The 14,059-nt window shown below is 38.3% G+C and overlaps 2 protein-coding genes and 1 long non-coding RNA gene across 5 annotated transcripts in view; 2 read left to right on the top strand and 1 right to left on the bottom strand.

Annotated features, from left to right (window-relative positions):
* The window catches only part of LOC116720590 (uncharacterized), a 957,300-nt gene that overhangs the window by 217,368 nt on the left and 725,873 nt on the right, over positions 1–14,059 (bottom strand). The gene's annotated exons all lie outside the window — the stretch shown is intronic.
* Positions 1,224–10,191, top strand: sars1 (seryl-tRNA synthetase 1). The gene is made up of 11 exons (XM_032563666.1): positions 1,224–1,418; positions 2,058–2,128; positions 2,391–2,471; positions 2,563–2,721; positions 3,412–3,555; positions 3,739–3,894; positions 5,144–5,365; positions 7,852–7,981; positions 8,062–8,219; positions 9,287–9,416; positions 9,517–10,191. Exons 1-11 carry the CDS (start codon positions 1,283–1,285, stop codon positions 9,678–9,680), a joined length of 1,551 nt encoding a protein of 516 aa, XP_032419557.1. The 5' UTR covers positions 1,224–1,282; the 3' UTR covers positions 9,681–10,191.
* Positions 11,137–13,801, top strand: LOC116720565 (PTB domain-containing engulfment adapter protein 1). Of its 3 annotated transcripts, none has more exons than XM_032563910.1 (7): positions 11,137–11,243; positions 11,322–11,395; positions 11,539–11,610; positions 11,799–11,894; positions 12,521–12,658; positions 12,779–12,883; positions 13,469–13,801. In XM_032563910.1, the coding sequence occupies exons 2-7, from the start codon at positions 11,348–11,350 to the stop codon at positions 13,541–13,543; spliced, it is 534 nt and encodes a 177-aa protein (XP_032419801.1). In that variant the 5' UTR covers positions 11,137–11,243; positions 11,322–11,347; the 3' UTR covers positions 13,544–13,801. The 3 variants fall into 3 exon arrangements, with proteins under 3 accessions (XP_032419801.1, XP_032419811.1, XP_032419793.1); XM_032563920.1 differs by having other exon boundaries at positions 11,796–11,894; positions 12,779–12,859; XM_032563902.1 differs by having other exon boundaries at positions 11,796–11,894.

Raw genomic sequence — 14,059 nt, 5'->3', positions numbered from 1 at the left:
TCTACACGTCATGTTTTTATAAGTTGCTTAATTGACTAAATAAAATAGGCTCTAGAGGACAGAAGTCATTTGCACTTCAACACCGGACTTTACGGCCGCGGTTGACTCCGTGGTGCATTCGGGTTTGCTCGTACACCATAGGATGTGCCTGGAAATGACTCAAAACAACTCATCAAATGCGGTAGGTCTTATTCAACAGTTGGTGAATAACATCCTTAAATGGTTTTATTAAATGACGAAATCTGACCACAATCCCAGTCAGTTCACACACACGCACACACACACACCCACGCACACACACACACACAAAGAAATCAATTTGATATTAACACTTTTACCCTACATATTCTTGGAAGCAAAATGAAAGATTAGGAATGCAAAGTATAAGCAACTATTATGACATTTTTATTTTTTTTTTAGCAAATATGCATAACTTCTTCCTCTTATCCTTTTTTTGTCAGTATCTAATGAATTATCACTGTCTATTCCTAAAATGCGAAGAAAGGTAACTGGATATGATGGAACATTTTATATAACTTGCCAAATTTCTGTTTAAGCTAACTTTCTGCTTAAGAAAATGTTTGTCTTTTAGAAATGTGGGCTAAAAAATTGTTGATGTCAAAACTCCACTCTGATATTGATGCTGTCTGAGGCAAAGAGTCAGTTTGGCTTTAGTGTTGATTAAAAAAAAAAATTGGAGGAGGGTGTGAAGAGTTATTCAAATATGTTCCAGTTGAATAACCTTACAAATAAATATGCATCACTTATCAAAAGCTGAAATTTAGATTTTATTTAAATTCAAAAGTGCTTTATTAGAAAATGAAATGTTATTTTGCTCCTATTATACAATTTTCTTTGAAAAGTTGTTCTAGATGCTGATGGCTGGAAGTTTGAAACACTTTCAGGTTGAAACCATTTTAAAAGCCGGTCTGGTAGTAAATAAAATAAACCCTAATAATTCATGCAATTAAAAACACGTCAGAAAATCACCTAAACATGCGCAAGAATGTTGTTTCTGAACATTGCAACTCGACTTTGCTGATATTTTATAACAAAGATTGAATAAATAACTTTAGAATTTTTCAAAACCTTTATTCAGCACCTCGTGCACCTGAAAGCACCACAATCTTGCGCCATAGCCATAAAACAATGTTTAGAAGCGCAACTTACGTGACGGCGTGGAAATGTGGAAACACCGGTCGGATCTGGCAACCCGGTTAGCAGCTGGCTCTCTGGTACTGCTCCATTCAGTCTCTCTCTGACAGGCAGGCGGCGTGGAAACATGGTGCTCGACTTGGACTTGTTTCGGACCGACAAAGGCGGTGACCCTGAAATCATCCGCGAGACTCAGAGGAAAAGGTTTAAGGACGTTACGTTGGTGGATAAACTGGTGGCCGCTGACACGGAGTGGAGAAAATGTGAGTGCGAAAAACACCTGTGCTGTTTGAGTCATGACAACTAACGTTAGCAATAAGGCTAATGTTGCTAAGGCTAGCGTCGCTCCCACAGAGAACAGCACCTTACCAAAGCCAATTTCATGGGGGTAAATAAATACAATATCATGAGAGGAGTTGAAATTTTCTGCTGTAGCAAAGCAAAGAGCTAGAAGCGGATATAAAACAAGTTTCTGCGGGTTATTCAGAAGGAAGCTAATGCTAGCTTAGCTAGTGTAATGTTAGGACTACAAATAAGCCATATGGTTACCATTCAAAAAGAACTTAAACATTATACATGAAGAGGTTTAATGGTCAACTAAATATAGAGAAATTAATCATTCTTAAACTAGATAAATGTAAAATTACGTTTAATTCTGAGTAAGCTTGACGATGTAGAATCTGATGCAATCCCCGGCAGCATCAGGTCAACCTCACCCTGCAGAGCAGCTACTGACTCTTTCATTTTGGTTCAGAATAACGCTGATATTTTTATGGATATTATAAAATCCCCAAATCCCAAATGTAATATTTAAAAAATTCTTACTAAAGTCATGAAAGATTTTATAGATTACAGATTTTTCCACAATGCACTGACTGACTGACTGATGTAACTTCTGACAGGCCGCTTCTCTGCAGACAACCTGAACAAAGCCAAGAATCTCTGCAGCAAGAGCATCGGGGAGAAGATGAAGGTATGGATTGTCCTTGCTAAAGTATTCACACGCTTTGGGTTTCCCCCCAAAGTTTTCCGGGGTAAAACTGCAAACTTCAGTTGATTTCACTGTGGTAAAACAACACAAAATATTTCAAGTTTTTTGCGATCGCTCGTATGAAAACAGGAGTCGACACTCAGAACTGAAAAGACTTTTCGATTAGAGGCAAAACAACAACAGAAAACGCTTCTGCTTGTAATGTTGAGTAGATATTTTCAATCATAATTCTGTGTCATTGCAGAAAAAGGAACCAGTAGGGGACGATGAGTCTGTGCCAGAGGAAGCCCAGAACCTGGAGGACCTAACAGCTGAAACGCTGTCGGTGGGTGTTACGGACACATCCACGCATGTTCTCCTCTCTCTTTCTCGCTCTCTTTCTTACTCTTTTCTTTTGACTCTCCTTCTTGGATCAGGCGCTGACAGTAACACAGATCAAAAAGGTGCGTTTGCTTGTGGACGAGGCGGTGGAGAAAACTGACCGGGAGAGGATGAAGCTGGAGGCGGAGAGGTTCGAGTATCAGAGGGAGATCGGCAACCTCCTGCATCCGTCTGTACCGGTCAGCAATGACGAGGTAGGCAGTGGATCACACCAAATGAATCTAGTAATAATAGTGTTTAAATCTGCAGGTTCATCAGGCTCTCGCATATACGTTCATGTCACACACACACACACACACACACCCCCACACGCACACACACACACACACACACACGTACAGATCAAATATTTTCTGATTTCTGTGAATAGTCAATCAGTATATACTCTCTGGAGAATGGAGATCCTTACCTTAACTTGCCTTTTCTTGACTGACATTTTGAAAAAAACTGCCAATATTTCCAAATTCAGATAAAAGATAAAACACAACTTGGCTGTGATATGCTTAGCCTTCCTGTTATCTGCTGACACTCCTGCTCTCTCTCTTGTAACGTGAGTGAGGTTTTAGCTGAAATAGCTTCCTAAATGTACGTACCTCCCATGGAGTCAGCTTAAACTCTTCTCTGAAGAGTTGCCATTTCCAGCTACTGGAAATGACAAACACTGAGTAGTAATGTATTCACTGAAGAGTTTCGGTACGCATTAAAGGATTGGATTTTTAAGCTTCCAACTTGCTAGGTCGCTGCCCATCAGGCTGAAAGTTTCCTGATTTCAGTCAGAGCATCACTACTATAACCTCACTGTTACATTTCAATTGGACAAAATGTAACAGTAGATGGATAGAAACATTAGCTGAACACTTGGTGATTTTGAACTCTTCCGTCAGGATGCAGACAACAAGGTAGAGCGTACCTGGGGCGACTGCAGCGTCCAGAAGAAGTACTCTCACGTTGACCTGGTGGTCATGATCGACGGCTTTGACGGAGAGAGAGGAGCCGTTGTGGCTGGGAGCAGAGGTTACTTTCTAAAGGTGAGCTCCTCTGTGTGTACTAAGACAGGATTGCTTTGTTGCTCCTCTACGATAAAAATGTTGCGGCCCCAACTGTGCAGGCATAACTCACCAAGAAGAACATTTCTGACCGAAGTTTTAATCCTTCAGCTGTACGTTCCGGAAGTGGCTGCTAATTTTTTTGCTCTCCCGTTTTGCTCCCAGGGGCCCCTGGTGTTCCTGGAGCAGGCTCTGATCAACTTTGCCTTAAGAATCCTCCACAGCAAGAACTACACCATGCTGTACACGCCGTTCTTCATGAGGAAAGAGGTCATGCAGGAAGTGGCCCAGCTCAGCCAGTTTGACGAGGAACTTTATAAGGTTTGTAAATCTCAACTGAATTCTGTAGTCTGTTTGTTTCAGTAGAGACTTCCTGTCCTGCAGCTGTTCTTAATGGGGGATTAAATAAACTGTTCAAAATTCAAAAATCAGATAAATTAAATGAAAAATGGATCAGTTGGGAGACGTTTTTCTGTTTATGATTTAGTCAGTGCACTACAGTTGCAATGGTTCCCTCTGGTGGCCATAACTAATAACTGCATTTTCTACATAAATCTGGAAATGATCACCGGCTAGCTTTTTAAATAACTGTGATTTTTGTTAGGTTTTAATATCCCTTTCTCAAGATGTCTGCATTCTTTAAAATTCTTAAATTAAGGCCGTAAGTCCTCGTGTAGCACAGATTAAGGCCTTAAATGCATTTTTGATAGAAAATGAAGCCTATTAAAGTAACCCAAACTGACCAGGTTTTCTCCAAATAGAAAAACAGTTTGAGTAATATTTTTTTTTGCTTTTAAGTCTGAGGTTCTAAACACCATTGATAGTAACAGAAAACTAACACAATCGGAAGGTTAAAGTGTCTTAGATGCTCTTAAAAAAGTAAGTTGGCTAAAACATAAATCACAGGTTTTAAGTTTTGTCTTGTCTATTTAATCTTGTATATTCTAAGTATTTTTGCCTGACTTTCTGTCAGGCAAAGGTTTGAGTCACACTCAGATGGCTTCATTAAGTTTCAAGACTCAAGTTGCTTGAGCCTACTGCTAACTAGCTGTTAATATGCCCTTGCTAGCGAGTTAGCTATCTGATGCCAACATGCAAATTCATCACCAATTGACTAGACGACATTTGGCCATTTCTGTTGTCTTAAATTCCATTCATATTGGTCTTAAAATGAGCTTAAAAATTCTTAGATTTGAGTTGGTGAAACCTCCATAAACTCTGATTTCATTTATGTCCCAAAAGCCATACATGTATTAGAAGTAAAATACGTCATATGTATATTAAAAAAACAAAATTAAATAAGCGTATGTTTCTTCCCACTGTCTTTCGGACATGTTATGTTGACATTACTCTTTTTTCTTGTTGGACTATTTTGATTGTTGCACTAGTTTATTTTGATTGAAATTCAAAATATCTGAGTCGGACAGTAAACTTCTCTTCCAACAGCGAGACAACAGCAACAAATCCTGCAATTTTTCTCCACGTAATCCAACAGGGAAAGCACAATGCATCTTAAATCTGTTGTAATCGTCGTGTCGACTTCCTGCCTCCCGTCCCACATTTCCTCCAGGTGATCGGTAAGAGCAGCGAGAAATCAGACGACAGCTCCATCGACGAGAAGTACCTCATCGCCACCTCGGAGCAGCCAATCGCGGCCTTCCTGAGGGAAGAGTGGCTGAAGCCTGAGGACCTGCCCATCCGCTACGCCGGCTTCTCCACCTGCTTCAGGCAGGAAGTGGGCTCCCACGGGAGGGACACCCGCGGCATCTTCAGGGTGCACCAGTTCGAAAAGGTCAATGACAGAAATGCTAATCTTTAAGTGTCTGGCAATTCAGCTTTTTGGGGCAATGATTCAAATCAGAAACAATTTTTTCCTACTCAAGCCGTCTAGAGATTATGTGACTGATGAGAGGAAAAGAGAGTGCAAACCAAGGGTGTCCAAGGTGTGGCCTGTGGGCCATTTCTGGCCCTTGGAAGAATTTTGTTCGGCCCCTTGCCACAAGTGGAGAATGGTAAAAAAAAATGTGGCAAATAAAACCGAAAACAATCAGAGACCCAAAAAATTTGGAAATTGACTCTTTCTTTTAACAAGGCAACAGTCTGAAGGGTTTTTATGCTTTGGATCTATAATTATATACAGATTTTATTTTTTAAAAAACAGCTTATTGTTGAGCAGATGAATCTAAAAAAAAAAAATCACAGTAAGGTAATTTTTGCATTTTTAATTTAATGGATTGTTGCCCAGCAGTATTATAAATCTTACTGGTCTTTTTGAATGTATAAGTGACAGTTTAATAGAAAAGAAAAAAATAATTTAAATCAGATTTATGATTAAAATGGTTTAGATAATGGGGAACTATACAATTACCATGAAATAGATGTAATTTACACTGTACTACAACAAATAAATTATTTAAATTTTACAATATTGGCATTTTTGGAGATGTGGAAATCTCTCTAATCTCTCTAGAAAGGATGCTATCATGAAACATTTTAAATTTCAAAGGATATATTTCTTGGGTTGTCGTCTAGTTTGTAAACACAAGGAAGGTTAGGGTTATTATAGTTTAATCAACAACATTTTCATTTTGTAGAAAAAGACTTTTACTGGAGAAATATCACTCAAAAAAATGTTAAAAATTACAACTAAATCTGAAATCCTCTGAGATAAATTGCACATCAGAAGGCGCAGCATCTTTAACAAGCGGCACAAATTTTCTCGCACTATTGCGAGACAGAAGGCAAACAGGAAGGAGAGGATCTGCAGCGAAGATGTAGAGAAAAAAGAAAGTACTCCATGTAGAGAATGAGGGAACGATTCAACAGGAGGAGGATCGCTGAAAACAATAATAAAGTTAATTTACTCCATATTAAATTCTTGTTTTTTCAGTTCAGTTTATTTCAGTCATCCCTTACGTAAGAATTTGTATTTCATTACAAGAATATTGCCATAATATTAGCACAAAAAAAGATGCAATTTTACCATAACGCCTTAAAATTAAGTCATTTTAATGAGGAAAAAGCTTCTGATGTGACCGGATCAATTCGTTTGATTCTTTCACAAATACACTCTACTGATAAAGAGTTAATTTGACACTAATGTGTTAAAAGATTAAGTATTTTCTTATTTATAAAACTTCACAAGATGCTCAACATTCCCCATCATAAGTTTTAGTTATTTTTCGCGTTGAGTTTTCATAAAAGTATTACCGAGTTCTCCTAATACCGGGACTGCTTTCTCGTAATAAAACAAAAAATAACGGTCTGGCTATAATATTTCATCTTAACGTTGAAATAAATAAATAGAAGACGTGATACATTTGTCAAACAAGATAGCAGGTGGAAAAAAAAAAAATCCAGGTTTTTCAAAAATTTAAAGTTCAAGTCTTGTAAAACAATGTGTCAAACAGAAGGCCCGTGGGCCAAATCTGGCCCTCTGCAGCTTTTATGGGGTCCTCTATACCGCAAATTACATCAAGAGGTTCCTCCAGTTGTTCACAAATAAGCAAAATTCACACAAAATCAATATTTTTTCTGATTTTACTGCAAATGTTTCTCAAAATTAATACAAAAACATTGGGTTTAAGTCAGTGCTGCCTCACCTTTACTTGATGTCAAGTTATAGGGTGTGATCGATACAGCAAGTAGTAAAATGTGACTTTCAATATCATACATTAGCGCAAGTATTGTAAAAGTTCCTTGCAAACATTTCTAAATCAGCACCATAACATCTGTAATTTTTAAAGCAAAAATTACAAAAAACATTCACAAAATCCTGGAGAGATGTTAAATATAATTTAATTTTAAGAAACACTTATTGAATGCAGAAACAAACAGCTGTTTATTAATATTTGAAGAGTTTAATGGGTTTTATCAATATATTCTGGCGTAACCGGCCCTTTAAGAGCATTCAGATTTTTGATCTGGCCCAAAATGAAAACGAGTTTCACACCCCTGCTCTATATGGTTCCACACTGCATCATTTTCCATCAGGTTATGTTTAAAGCTGCTGTATGTAACTTTTATATAAAAAAACTTTTTTTTTTTTAGTTACATATTTGTTGAAACTGTCACCATGTCATGGCAGTATGATAGAGAGATAATCTGGACAGAACTAGGAATTGCGATTCTCTATAGTTGATGTATTTTTGGTTTTGTCTTCATCTCTAGCTAGCGGTGGTATAAAAGTCATGTTCTACGTCGACGTAGATGCAAACATCATGTGAAATATTAGCAGTCTGACAGCTCTCAGACTGATTCTGGTGTCTGTGCGTGCAGATAGAGCAGTTCGTCTACGCCTCCCCTCACGACGGAAAGTCATGGGAGATGTTTGACGAGATGATCGGAACAGCAGAGGAGTTCTACCAGTCACTGGGAATTCCTTATCGCATCGTCAACATCGTCTCCGGTAAGGTCTCCAGCGGTGAGAGCCTGGAGCTGACGCGTCGGCTTCGTGGAGTGTCCACTTCATGGTTGTCGTCCTTGCAGGGGCCCTGAACCACGCAGCCAGTAAGAAGCTGGACCTGGAGGCCTGGTTCCCCGGATCAGGGGCCTTCAGAGAGCTGGTCTCCTGCTCCAACTGCACAGACTACCAGGCCAGGCGGCTCCGCATCCGCTACGGACAGACCAAAAAGATGATGGATAAGGTGAGTGCTCGGGTTCAGCATAATCTATAAAAAACTCTGGGTGTCATCGTGCTGGAATGAAAAAGACGTGATTGAAGATCGTGGAAAATAATTCAGTCATATTATTTAGAAAAAAGACATAACTTCTGTTAAATCAATTAAAGTTGCTGTCTGCGCAGATCTGGATTAATATGGAGAAAGAAAATAAGATTAAGGAGAAATGTTTGTTTTTCCTGATCTAATTCTCCCCTTCCTCTCTTCTATTATACTCCCTCTTTTACTTCCTTGTTTTCCTCCTTCCCTCTGTTTTGTCCTTTTATGCTTTTCCCCCTTATGTTCCTTCTTCCTCTCTTCCTTTTCTTCTGTTTCCTTTACTTCTTTGTGTCCTTGTCCCTTGTTTTTCCTTCCTTGCTTTTCCTTCTGTTTCTTTTTGTGCTTTTCTCTTTCATTCTTTTTCATGTTTCCTCCTCTATTCTGTTTTTCTTTCTTTTGTGCTTTCTTTGGTTTTTGCTCCCTTTTTGTTTTAGTCTTTCATTTTCCTGCTTTCTTTCATTTGTGTCTTTTTTAAACATTCTACATCAGTCTACAGTTTAGATTAACTGATGTCATATTAATCCAATAATATTATCATCATGTATCTATTAAAATATGGTTCCATGCATAAAGCTTATGTTTTAAAATGAGGAGAAGCTAAGAGCTTTTTCTCCATTAGCAGCCAACAGATGAGGATAAATTAATTTATAAGAATTTCCTTAAGTTTTGACATTTACTTTCTTACAAATTTTGGTCATAAATGACAACCAGAATGTGGGTGGTCACAACTTCCTCCATCAAGACAATAATTTTGCTGGTTTTCATTAATTTTCATTAAAACCAGCTGATTCTATAGTTGTAGTTTTGATTTATTTTAGACCTATAGAATTTTTACTTCAGATTTTATTTTCCAGACCGTCTGATATTTTTAAGTTAAGATCAGTAAGTTATATTCTGAATGCTGCCTTGGTAACACCAGCACTTTGAGCAGTCGAGCCTCCTCCAGGTAGACCAAAGTGCTAAACACTCGTCTTGCTCTTGTCGTGTTCTTGCAGGCAGAGTTTGTGCACATGTTAAATGCGACCATGTGCGCAACGACACGCGTCATGTGCGCCATCCTGGAGAACTACCAGACGGACGAAGGCATCGTCGTTCCAGAGAAGCTCAGGGACTTCATGCCTCCCGGTAAGACTGGGCATCAGCTGGCCAGGCAGAACACGTCTCTGTTCTGGACGCAGTCCGTGAGTGACTTCTTTCTTTCTTTTTTTTATTGTCCACCTGCCAGGTTTGACGGAAATCATTAAGTTCGTTAAGCCGGCCCCCATCGATCAGGAGATGTCCAAGAAAGCAAAGAAGCAGCAGGATGGAGGGAAGAAAAAGAAGAAGATGGAAGGAGGAGACCAAAACCTCCCCAACGCCATGGAGAGCATGTCTGTCAACGACTCATAGACCCCGTCGGCCTCCACCCACCACCAACCTCACCGCCCCAAACTGAAGGAACAGTCTTCAGTTAGTTTAGACTGGAAAAGCAGGAAACGGCTATTTTAAATCGTGTTAAACATCATTTAAGGGAGGCTTTCCTGTTCCGTCAGTCTCTGCCTAAACTCAGCAGGAAAAACTTCTTACAACCAGTTGGTGCAATTCTGATTCACATCCATATTCACTTTATTCAGTTACTTTCTGTGATCGATTAAATTCAGATGAGCCGATAGTATCGATCATATTGGGCAGATCTAATCATTCGATATGCAGTTTTAACATGTTTGGCAGATGTCATTAAATGTTTATGTTGGGCTTTCCTTCCTGTCATCTCATCGCATTCATCATCACTGTCGCTGCTTAACGTCAATGATGTCTGATATTGACGTTCCCTGTATGGACTTTGATTTCAAAATAAATGTATATGAATGCATATTGATGAAATGGCACTTACTGTACGCAATAAATGCAGCGGATATGATTCTTTGTGGGGGAGGTTACTGATGTTGCCAGAGTGTTATTAGAGGCACTGTTGTCTACAACATCAAAGTTTACTAAAAAAGAATAATTTTTTAGTAAACTTTTCTTATGACAAGAAAATAGGTATTTTTTTGCCAAAATCTTTAGTGAAAATGTGGCTATGCCATAGAAACGCTACTTTTAATTCAGGGACATAGAAGTTTTTAATTTTATGCAATTTATCTTAACTTTTGTTATTTGGGGCTGGAGGTTCTACACTAATAATGCACCTGGTGCTCATCAAACAGAAACAGCACTGATTAAAGTGACGGTAAAAATATTTTCACTTGTAGAGTCATTAATGGTAATGATAGATCATTCTGTGCTATCAGAAAAGGTTGACTGAAACAGCAAAATTCCAAAATAACTTTTCAAAAATGTTTTTTTACTAGCTTGAGGTGATTTTTGGCTTTTCTGAAAAAAAGTTAATGTGCTAAAAGGGGAGATGAAATAAATTTTCTGAATAAGTTTTGACTTGGCTAACTTTCCTATCCACTGCTGGGATCCAAACCTCCAGCACAGAGGAATGTCCGCCTGAAGTAACCAGTGAAACGTGTTCTACGCTGGGATGGGAGTAATGGATCGCCCCCATCCTCTGCCTTACCACAGACACAAAACTCTGAAACGTTTCTCTACATGTTCAAAGGTAAAAAGGTAAAAATCCTTCCAGCCGCACAGCATCCAAAACCAGTGGAAATAATGATCAAAAATACTTAAAAATAGAAAAAATATTTATCATATTACTATTTTTAATATATATATGTGTATATATAATATTACCAGAGAAACTTTAGGAACAGTCTGTCCCAGATTGATTAAATAAAAAACTGGTTCGTGAATTTATTAGTATCATTAAAATCATTAAAATGGTCAGCAAAGCTTCCCAACAGCCTCAGTTATCAGCTGAAGAGCAATAAGGAAGACATGTTTGTTACTCATTAACTCCAGCAGACTTTATACCCTTCGGTCTGGACAGCAACAAGAAACCTGAACACTTTAGTAAATTCACCAAAGGTAAGATTAGATCTTTAGCTTTTCATTTTGTTTGACAAACTTGTACTTATTTTCATATGTATTTGCTGCTGGTTTCAGATTTTCATTTGGGAACAAGCCAAAAGATGAGCGACATTTTAGAGGATGAAAGTGATATCTCTTTTACTGTAAAGGTAGTTTTTTTTTTTTATGTGTTTAAAAAAATAAGCACAAAAAGCTTCAGCGTTGGTGTATATAATACTGTATGAAACTGAGATAATGAGGTTAATTTCGAGAAAAAGCTGTTTCTTGAACACCACTTTCTGTTTCTAACCAGTTTCTTGGCCGGGTTGAGGTGGTCCGGCCCTCTGGACAGCAGATCCTGGAGGAAGCTGTTCAGAGTGTGAAGGTCAGGAATTACTGTCACACTGTTTCAGATCGTATCTCCACAAACAGTGTGTGTCTGAATCATTAACTTCAATCAATTTTTTTTTTAAACTTGAGCAAATGTTATTTTTAAAGGCTAATATGTCAAATGTGTTTCAATTTTCAATCCAACCTGTGAGTTGACATTTTATTTATTCCTCTCTCAAGAAGCCTGAAAAATTCAACTCAGAAAAAGCAGCGAAGAAGAGCAAAGTCCTCATCTTCCTGTCCATGAGCGGGATTGACATTTTGGAATACAAAACCAAGGTGTGTGAAAGAAGCATTCTGATTGGCCACTCCAATGACAGTACAGCCATGGCCCAAAGCCTGGTAGTCACTTTTTTTTGGGGGGGGGGGTAAAACTCAGAGGCTTCAGTTTGTTAGCTGGAACTTCATATTGATGTTGAACTGCTGTGCTAGGCAAAGATGCTAATTAGCTTAATGTTAGAATCATATTCCACTGTATTTTTGATCAACTTACCTTATTTCAGTTTGCTAGTACAGCTCTAAAAACATAGAACATTGTGTAAAAGTGCAGTAAATCTTACCATTCATCTCAGAAAGTAAAATGGTCATTCATTCATAACGCATTGAGTGAAATATTTCAAGCATTTATTTTTTTGGAGGCAATTTTAGTGATTATTGCTTTCTGGTAAAAAAACAAAATAAAAAACATTGTCTCCTAAAATTAGAATATCACATTAGACCAATAAAAAACTAGCTATTTGCTAGACCCTATTGGCCCTATGGAGAGGTTTTGTCTGATTTAACTTCAGACAGTGGGGGGGAAAAAATATCTATGCATCTTTTTATTCAGTGTATGTAAACTTCTGGTTTCAACTGTACATTTAGTGCCTTAGTTTCAATGTTCTCCTCATGTTTGCTGCCCTCAGTTCCTCCTGTACTCCTGCCCTCTCCCCACCGTCTCCTTCTGTGCCGTCCTGCGCGACTCCCCCAAAGTCTTTGGCTTTATAGCGCAGCATCCTGCGGCTGACATGTACCACTGCTACCTGTTCCAGAGCCAGAAGCTTGTGAGTATTCCCTCCGTAGTAAACAGAAAAGAACAAGTTAGACAACCTTGGTGGGGACAGAGGGATTTTTTTGTGTGTGTGTTTATTCTTCCAAATGGAATTATTTTCAAACCTTTTCAGGCTCCTGTCCTGGTGTCAGCTATCGGCGACGCTTTCCGAGCTTCAAGAAAGGAGCAGAACGTCAGAGGAGGCAGAGACCTGGTAGTGGAGGCACTCAGACACAAGGTTAAGCCAAACTGATTCTTTTGCCTGGGCAGAATTACAGTTCAGAACCACTTGCTGAAAAATTCAATGTTTTATATGATTCTGACTGTTGTGTAAATGCTGTAAGCATTAGCTTTTACATGGGTTTTTCCTCATACTGCATGGAGTTTGTTACTGTAGGTCAACATAGCCTACATGCTATCATCAATATTGTAGCTGGTTTTAGCTTTTTCAGGGGTGTATATAGAATGAAGTACATTGCCTTAGGCTATCACATGATAGCTACCTTTAACTGTTTAGCTCATGTTTTGCTTATAAACTGCTGTGACTTTACAGATTGTCTTTGTAAGCAGTGCTTCTAATTCTCCTTAGCTGGAGTTTTTACATTGACTGAAAGTTTTCGCTGCTTTTCAATAGTTGTTCTATGCATGTTTTGCAGATTTATGCTTTTTCCCCCCTGCTGCTTCTGCCTATTTCTTTCATTTATGCCAGCCTTCTGCAGCTGACTTCAGACGCTTCTGCAATTTTCACCAAAAACATTCAGCTTACAGAATTCACACAGAATATGCAATTTTTTTCAAGTTTGCATCTTTGTTTCTTTCTCAGAATAAAGTGCTGCAGAGAGAAAACGACGAGCTGAGAAGGAAGCTCGGAGGACATATCTATGAGGCGCTGTCGTAGTGTTTGGACACACGGACAGTTTCATAAAAATATACACAGTGGACGCAAGTGTGGGTGTGTGATTGTGGTGGTGCATAAAAAATATATGCAAATATACAGAGAACATAACATGACAGATGAGTTAAATTCTATTTCATTTGGAAATGAAATAAGTTTATAATTTTTTAGCCTTCGATTTGAAATGAATGTCCATTTATTTTTTAAAAAAAAAGGATTATGATCATGGCAAAAGGCTATAATTAAAGTTTTTAAGGTGTACTTCTCAAATCTTCTCTTTCCACCTTTATATGAGCGCTTTTACTGCAACCAGTAATATCATAAACTTGATTTTAACAGTTTTATGCTCGCATCTTGGTGTGGATCAGCCCGGGTCCTGACCGTTTCATCAGATAGAACTCGTTTTTATTACTTTTACTTTTCTATTACTTTTATTACTTTTACAAATCAATCACCAACAAAATGTGGGGGTTTTTTTTTGGCAAGAAAAAGCTAACAGGAAATAAAAAATGTATTTGA

The sequence above is a fragment of the Xiphophorus hellerii genome, chromosome 1 (assembly GCF_003331165.1).
Source record: "Xiphophorus hellerii strain 12219 chromosome 1, Xiphophorus_hellerii-4.1, whole genome shotgun sequence".
NCBI classification, from domain to species: Eukaryota; Metazoa; Chordata; class Actinopteri; order Cyprinodontiformes; family Poeciliidae; genus Xiphophorus; species Xiphophorus hellerii.
This window is presented reverse-complemented; position numbering and strand designations above follow the sequence as displayed.